This window comes from Asparagus officinalis, chromosome 4 (genome assembly GCF_001876935.1).
Source record: "Asparagus officinalis chromosome 4, Aspof.V1, whole genome shotgun sequence".
In the NCBI taxonomy this organism is placed as follows: Eukaryota; Viridiplantae; Streptophyta; class Magnoliopsida; order Asparagales; family Asparagaceae; genus Asparagus; species Asparagus officinalis.
The window spans coordinates 137,064,164-137,072,608 of NC_033797.1; the positions used below are offsets into that span (position 1 = coordinate 137,064,164).

Here is an 8,445-nt window from a genome sequence, read left to right on the forward strand (position 1 = left end):
GTTGGCCATCATTAATGATGGCCAACTCATTATCCAATAAGAGGGGGACACCTCACTTGTCCCCTCTATTGGTCCCATATTTTGGGTCCCTGTAGCAAAGCTCTTCTTGCTGTCACCAATTTAACAATTTACACGAGGACAGAAAAAAAAGAAGAAAAAAATCCCTCTTGGATTTGTTTATTAACTGGACCATTCATTGAAGCGGACGGTGAGGTTGCTATATAGCTTTCACTTGTGCATTATTCATTATAGGTGAAGGTGAGGTTTGAGAGGTAGAACAATGGAAGTGGAGGTTGGAGGTGCTGCCAAGGCTCCCAATGTTCAGGTCTCTTCTCTTACTTTTTAATTCCACGTCTTCTCATATTCTAGGTATCTATTTGGCTAAATACCCATATTATTATTTTAATTCCACCCCATTATCAAGAAGGTATTTTAATTAGTCAAACCTGCTTTAAGGCATTTTAATTGATTCAACTTACCAACAATGCTATTTTTCTCGTCGGCGACCAGTTTTCCGGCCAGAGCTCGTTACGTGCGTGGCACGTGATGACTTAAACTGATTTTTAGCTGCTGATGTGGCACGGATCTGTCCTATTTTGGGTGAATTGGGATTGTTAGATGGTTAATTCCCGCCTTTAAACACCGCCACGTCAGAAAATTTGTGTCACATCAGTAGCTAAAAAACAGTTTAAATCATCACGAGTCACGCACACGACGAGTTCTCGTCGGAAAACTGGTCGCCGACGAGAAAAAGAGCCTCATTGGTAAGTTGAATCAATTAAAATGTCTTAAAGCAGGTTTGTCTAATTAAAATACCTTCTTGGTAAATAGGGTGGAATTAAAATACCAATATGGATATTTAGCCATATCTATTTTGTCTAGTTAATAAACTAGGATCATATGATTTTTTGTGAGAAACGCCCTAAAGTTCAAGGGAGTTTTGTAAAGTTATATCCCTATCTTTTTTCATGTAAATAAACTACAATAAAAGCAGATAAAATAATCATAAGAATGTTAAATAGAAAGGAGATAAATTCAGTGTGAGAAGGGAAACTAAGAATGAAATAACAATTAGAAAATTTTATTTACAAATAAAATTAAATAAACAAAATATAGACTACATGTTAATTAACATATTAATTTGAAAAGTAAATATATTAATGTTAATATGAAACCATCGCCCTTCAGGTATAAGTAAGTTTTTTTTTCTTTCAATATTAGTCCCCCAATACTTTCATATTTTGATATTAGTTCTTCAAATATTCATATCTATTCATATTTGAAATTAGTCCCTTAAATCTGAAGTGTTTCGAAATTAGTCTATCAGATCTCCATATTTTGGAATTAGTCCCCTAAATTTTATAATTTTTTTTGAAATTAGTCCGCCCAAGTTAGCACCAGGTTGAAAGACTTAGGGGGACTAATTTCAAAATATTAAGATGGAGGAATAATTTTAAAATGATTAAACTTTTAGGGTTCCTTTTTAAACTATGAAGATTTGGGGGACTAATACAAAATATGAAAGATTTTGGGGATTAATAACTAAAAAACCCTTAAATATATCCATCTTATAAATAATGTTTTAAGCATTTGGTTCAAAAATACATCATACTTATAATCACTTAGAAACAAAATGTACCAAATTGCTTGAAAATGCAGAATTGTCAAAAATACTTTTAAGGTTTCAAAGTTAAAAAGGTGTAAAGTGTAAAGTTTAAGGTATGAAAGTGTCAAAAGATTTAGGGGTATTAAAGTTAAAAAGATGTAAACTTTAGAGTACCCAAGTGCAATAGACTTTTTTTAACAAAAAGATGGGTTTTAAAAGAGAAATCATAAATAAGAGGTATTTTGATCATTGAGGGGCCAAATTGCAAGGCCTTTTAGGAATTGGGGGAATGATGGGCAATTACTAAAATTTGAGAGACTAATACAGAATTATTGAAGACGTGATGGACTAATACTAAATAACCCTTCTAAAAATCCTTACCCCTGCTTTTTACTATAGTATAGTCAGTACTTCCCACAACTTCACATGACCCACATCTCTAAGGTTGACAAAGCTAGTACAGAACTAAATGAACTTTCTCAAAATTTCAATGAAAAGCATATCCTTGAAGATTGCAAGCACGATTTATATACTCTTAATTAGCATAATTACAGGACTCTTGGGAGAGACTGTCAATTTCAACATTAGCTACAGTGACTCATCCAAAAAATTTAGCATACAGATAAATTTGCTGAGTATCTTATTTCGGTTACTGAAAATAAAATTGTATAGGTTCTCGCTGCGAAGGTTGCAATCGATTCGACAGTTGAGGTGCCGAAGAGATACATAAGGCCTGAGATCAACGATGAGCCCATGGCTGAGTTTGTTGATCTTCCAGTCATAGATTTCAATCGATTGATGGATCCGGAGCTCTCTCAAGAAGAGTCTCTTAAACTCAATCATGCTTGTGAAGAATGGGGCTTCTTTCAGGTTCGCTAGTTTAGAACCTAAGCTTGCTATAAATAATAGAATGATTAGTATTGGTTTGTCTCTCTACGGTCTTGACTTGTGCATCTCTGACGTGACAGACATCTAAGTCATGAAATAGGATAATGTTTATGATTAGAATTGTAGTGGATTGGATGTGTATCATGTCAGCGACACACTAGTCAAGGCCACAAATAAGTGCCCAATCCTTGTAAAAACACCCCAAAAAGGTGTAGTTATTTGTTCTATCGATGCTTCAATACTTTTGCAGTTAGTTAATCATGGAATGCCAGAAGAACTGATAAAGAAAGTGAAGGACGACATAGTCGAATTCTTCAAGCTTCCTCTGGAGGAGAAGGAGGCTTATGCGCAAATACCAAACCACATTGAAGGCTATGGTCCAGCATTTACACTGTGGGAGGAGAGAAAGCTAGACTGGGGAGACATGTTGTTCCTTATTACTCATCCCCAAGACCAAAAGAACATGAGATTCTGGCCTTCTCATCCTCCCACTTTCAGGTCTGCAGCTTAAAACAAATTCCATACTGCCTTCAACGTCAACAACTAAACAAAACATCCGAAAATAAAAAAAGAATATGAACAAAAATATGTCAAAATAAGAAACAAAAAAAAGAAGGGAAAAAAAAGAATAAAACATCCCTAGACTTCCCTAAAGAAAGTTGACCGTAAAGTATGTTCTTTAGAAAAAATTGTATGCCTAAAATTCAAAACAGTTTAATACCCTTTTTTTTTCAAAGCAAAATAGGCCCCTAGTTTGACATCAGATCATATATGAGAAGTAAGTACATAAAGGGGCCTCCCTTGGAGTGCACGACTCATGCATATCCAAGGTAGCCAAAGAACAATACATGGAACAAAATGCATCTACGAGAGAAGTTGATAGCCCCAGCTCTCTTGAAGGCACCAAAGAAAGAAAATACATCAATGTCCTCTAACATACATATGTCCTCTAGCATCAAGCAAGACAAGCTTTAATTTTGACAGGAGGCAGCCCAGATATGTTAAAGTAGAAGTGAAGAGAATCAAGGTTGTGTATATTACTAACTAGGCAGTCAGCAACATGAATATGCATCTAATGAAGCATGGTTTTCCACTCATGAGAGAGGTGCCAGTAAGGAGAATATTTGCCAATAGGATTAACGAGGATTAACTCATTAGACATTTTAGGATTAATGCAGATACATCTTTATACTATAAGGGCACATGCAGTCACTTATATCCCCTAAACTATTTTATTACCAATTGCACTAGTGAACTTCAGACTTCATTGTTCTCAAACTGATATCATGTCCTGTCCTCAGGTTAACTGAAGAACAGACTAAATTGAATTATAAGTCAAAAAAACAATGTTGTTTAACAATTATGTATATATTCAGGGACACAATAGACAAATACTGCACTTGCCTGCAAGAAATATTATGTGATCTATTGCGAGCAATGGCGAAGACCCTAGGGCTCGACTCAGAGAGGTTTCTGGATGTAATGAAAGGTGTGGTTCAATCAATGAGGTTCAATTACAACCCACCATGCCCAAAAGCCGCAGATAAGGTTATCGGCCTCTCTCCTCACTCTGATTCTGATGTGCTGACACTACTCCTCCAAGTGAATGATGTTCATGGCTTACAAATAAGGAAATATGGAAAATGGTTCATTGCGAAGCCAATTACAGGTGCTTTTGTAGTCAATGTTGGTGACGTACTTGAGGTAATTTTTGACCCGACTCCTAGCAATTGTGCATATTATATGTACATACTTAAAAACATATAAAAAAACTATCACATGGATAGTAGGTGCTCAAAGAAAATCTGTCAAATTAATTTCTATATCATGCTTTTTCAAGAAACTCTAGCATTTACATGGTTCAACAAAAAAGATCGTCATTTATGATCATTAGCGAAATCATTAGTTCTATATTAGAGTTCCGTCTAGACATCTGCCTTGTGCAAACATATGTTCAAAAGTCCGAAGAACAAAACTTCGTTACAAAATTAAGCAGTTTCATTAAAAGTCATGGATGAATAGTTTTTTTAATTGAACTTTTAGATGAGGGGATTTTGAAAAATAAGATACAGATTAAGGATGTTTCTTGTGATTTACCCTAACTTCTAAGTACTTCAAAGGTGCAAGACCTAAGAGGACATGTTTTTACATATATACATTCATATGTCCACAGATACTGACCAATGGACGATACAAGAGCAATGAACACAGAGCACTGGTACATGCAGAAACCGAGCGCATATCACTGGCTGGATTCCACAGCGCAAGCAACGATGCCATAGTTGGACCTCTTCCAGAGCTTGTGAAGGAACAAGGCCAGGTGAATTATAAGACGATGACGCATTTAGAATACACCATGGCGTACTTCAGTAAGCAGTATGGGAAGAGCCATTTGGAGAGTGCCAAGACTGAATAGTGAAAAGGAGGGATCAACCATCTACAGTGATGTTGAGTACTAGTTTTTCTTTTCCAAGAATTTCATGATTTCAAACTATGCATGCGACTTCATCAATAAAGAGAGGCTTGTTTTAGTTCTTTATTTGAATTCTAGCAATTTTAAGCAGCATAGTTATGTTACACATTGTTCAGTAGTTCGCTTGTTATTTTTTTAATTATTATTAAAGAGTTTAATTGCGAGTTTTCTACAATATGTCTAAAGGAACTCCTACAAGGAGAAATGGGAGTATTGGCAAAGTACATACTTAATTGGTCTTTGCATCCGAGATAAGACATATATAAGAACGTAGTTGTCAAATGAAGTAATAAAACCAGCTACAGTTAATCAAATTCACAAATTAACCAATTTCATTCAGTAACCAAATATAAATAGGGCATAAGCGAAAACTAACCTGGAATAAGCCCTAGTATCAACGGGCGAGAGAAGCCTATTAATTAGATCATTCCAAAAAGTACATATGGGTGAAGAAGTTACTTGGTGATAATCAACATTATTTTCTTACAGAACTCAAAAGCACTCTGTGCAAGGTAATTGAAGCTCCAAGTTGACATAATATAATCTTAATTAGTAAAGGAACCGCATACTGGAAGTTAGCAGATTTGAGAAAGGAAAGCGGAGATTATTTCAGTGTTCTCGGTCCAAAGAATATAAATGGCATGACAAATGATGCAGTAGAGGAGCTGTAATGAACAGATATTTTTAAGCTGGCATCTACATCAGTCCCTCCACTTGTGGCCGCAGCTATTAGTTGGGCAGAACCAGAAGATAGCTTATTGTTTGGACGGGAGCTTGTGAGATAGACTACAGAGAAGGTAGCACTAATTCGGGAACGTATTCTTGCAGCGCAGAGTCGGCAGAAGAGCTACGCAGATCAGAGGTGGTGACCGCTAGAGTTCTAGGTTGGCGACTATGTTTTATTAAAAGTATCACCGATGAAAGGAGTTCAACGATTTGGAAGACGGGACAGCTTGCTTCAAGGTATATTGGCCCGTTCAAGATTTGTTGAGCGCATTGGAGTTGTTTCGTATCGGCTAGATCTTCCAACATCGATGTTGAGCATACACGACGTTTTCTATGTTTTGATGCTCAAGAAGTATTTACATGACGAGAAGCAGCAGCGAATATTAGACGCACCAGAGATTGAGCTTTATGATATTTGACCACCATTGAGATCCCAGTTCGCATTCTTGCCAAGGAGGACAAAAGATTTAGAAACAAAGTGATACATTTAGTTAAAGTTCAATGGAACCAGAAAGGAGCTGAGGAAGTTTCCTAGGAGGGCGAAGAGGATATGCGTCGTGACTACCCGTACATGTTTAAGCAGGTAAAATGATTGGTTATAAATTGCTTGTGTTTATGATTATTTTCCATAGTCATATTTATATTTAACGTTAGAATAGGGGTATTAACACTTAACTCCTAATCATTCGGAACACATGGTATATATATTGGGGGTTCCTTATTTGGATTTTTCGTCCGACGTACTAGTTCCGTTTAGTTAGGGGTTAAGTGCGAGTATTTGTATTCTAGATTATTAAGTGTAAATATCACTTATGTTTCATATCTGGGGATTAATGGTATGAGATGTGTACGTGAGGATTTCTTTGTCTGGATTATCCCCTCATCGTGGTTTTCTCATATTATTAATCTCTAAGATACGATTGCGGAATTTCGAGGACGAAATTCTTTTAAGGGGGTGAATGTAAAACCCCGTGAATTTTGGAAAATAGTATGATTTATATTGATAAATGAGCACTAATTATGACGAATATCATTTATGGATGAATGGTTATGCAAAAAATTGATTTGAGATCAATTAAGAGTATATATGAGAGTATACAAAGGTTAAACATGCACAAAGAAGAAATCTAGAAAATGACCAGTTAAGAGTTTATATGCATTACACATCGATATAGTTCAAATATGGAAAAACTCAAATAAAAAAAGTTATACGTATCTTCAATAGATTTCCAACGCATCTTAAATCACCTCATTCTTAGGTCGGACGTGAAAATTACAGCAAAAATATCAAAGTCTATTTACCCAGTCTACCTGGGTTTCCTATTTTGGGTTTGGGCTGTTTTGATTCGGGTTTGTAGTTATATATATACATGTTTACACACAAAAAAGTACATCTTTTCATCAGTATTCTAAACCCTAGTAGCCCCTCTTTCTCTCTCTCAAACCCTAATCATAATCTGTGAGATTTGGGAGAGTTCTTGAGGCGTTTGTTGAGAGGAAGACAGGATTTTGCGACTTTGGTAAGAGGGATCTTGCACGCACATGTTAAGAAGTTCAACACGACGTTTGAGGCAAGATCATCTTCCTCCAAATCTCTCCATATAGTTAATTCAAGAGTTAATATGTTAAATTGATGAATCTCATATTTAAGCTTAACCCGATACTTTAAAATCTTAGTTTATGATGTTAATCTCTAAATCAATGTGAAAATCTGTAGTTTTAGTTGATGTTTATATTAGTTTGATAATCATGATTATTAGGGTTGTATTTAGTTTTGTTTTTATGCACAAAGAAGAAATCTTGAAGAATGACCATTTATGAGTATATATGCTTTACACACTGATACAGTTCGAATATGAAAATACTCAAAAGAAAAAGTTGTAGATATCTTCAATATCTTTCCAATGCATCTTAAATCACCTCATTCTGAGGTTGTACGTGAAAGTTATAGCTAAAATACCGAATACTATTTTCCTAGTCTGACTGTGTTTCCTATTTCGAGTTTGGGCTGTTTTGATTTGGGCTTGCAGTTATATATATACATGTTTACACATGAAAAACATATCTTTTCATTAGTATTCTAAACCCTAGCAGCCCATCTTCCTCTCTCTCAAACCCTAATCATAATTTGTGAGATTTGGAAGAGTTTTTGAGGCGTTTGTCGAGAGGAATGAGGGATTTTGCGACTTTGGTGAAGAGGGATCTTGCACGCACATGTTCAGGAGTTCAACACGACGTTTGAGGTAAGATCATTTTCCTCAAAACCTCTCTCTATAGTTAATTCAAGATTTAATATGTTTAATTGATGAATCTCATGTTTAAGCTTAACCCGATATTTTAAAATCTTAGTTTATGATGTTAATCTCTAAACCAATGTGAAAATCTGTAGTTTTAATTGTTGTTTATATTAATTTAATGATCATGATTATTAGGGTTGTACTTAATTTCATTTTTAACTTGTTAATCATGCTTAAATCATGTTTAAACCCTAGTTTAATAATTATTTCAGTTTTCTTGCTAATTAAAGAGGTCTAAACCCTAGGTTGATGATACCTAAATGATGTGAGCATATTTAAACAAATTTATCTCTGTTCAATGTTTAGAATTTATCATGTTTACTTAACCATATTTATAAATTAGGTTATTTGAGAAAATTTGATTAATTAGGATGTTAAACCTTAATTAGTTTAATTCAAGTGTTTATATCATGATGAGTTAATTCATGTTAAGTAATTATGAAAGATTTAATCTT

The 8,445-nt window shown here is 34.9% G+C and overlaps 1 protein-coding gene across 1 annotated transcript; it reads left to right on the plus strand.

Annotated features, from left to right (window-relative positions):
• Nucleotides 271-5,033, plus strand: LOC109836182 (S-norcoclaurine synthase 1-like). The gene is made up of 5 exons (XM_020404060.1): nt 271-325; nt 2,279-2,476; nt 2,745-2,992; nt 3,871-4,198; nt 4,668-5,033. Exons 1-5 carry the CDS (start codon nt 281-283, stop codon nt 4,908-4,910), a joined length of 1,062 nt encoding a protein of 353 aa, XP_020259649.1. The 5' UTR covers nt 271-280; the 3' UTR covers nt 4,911-5,033.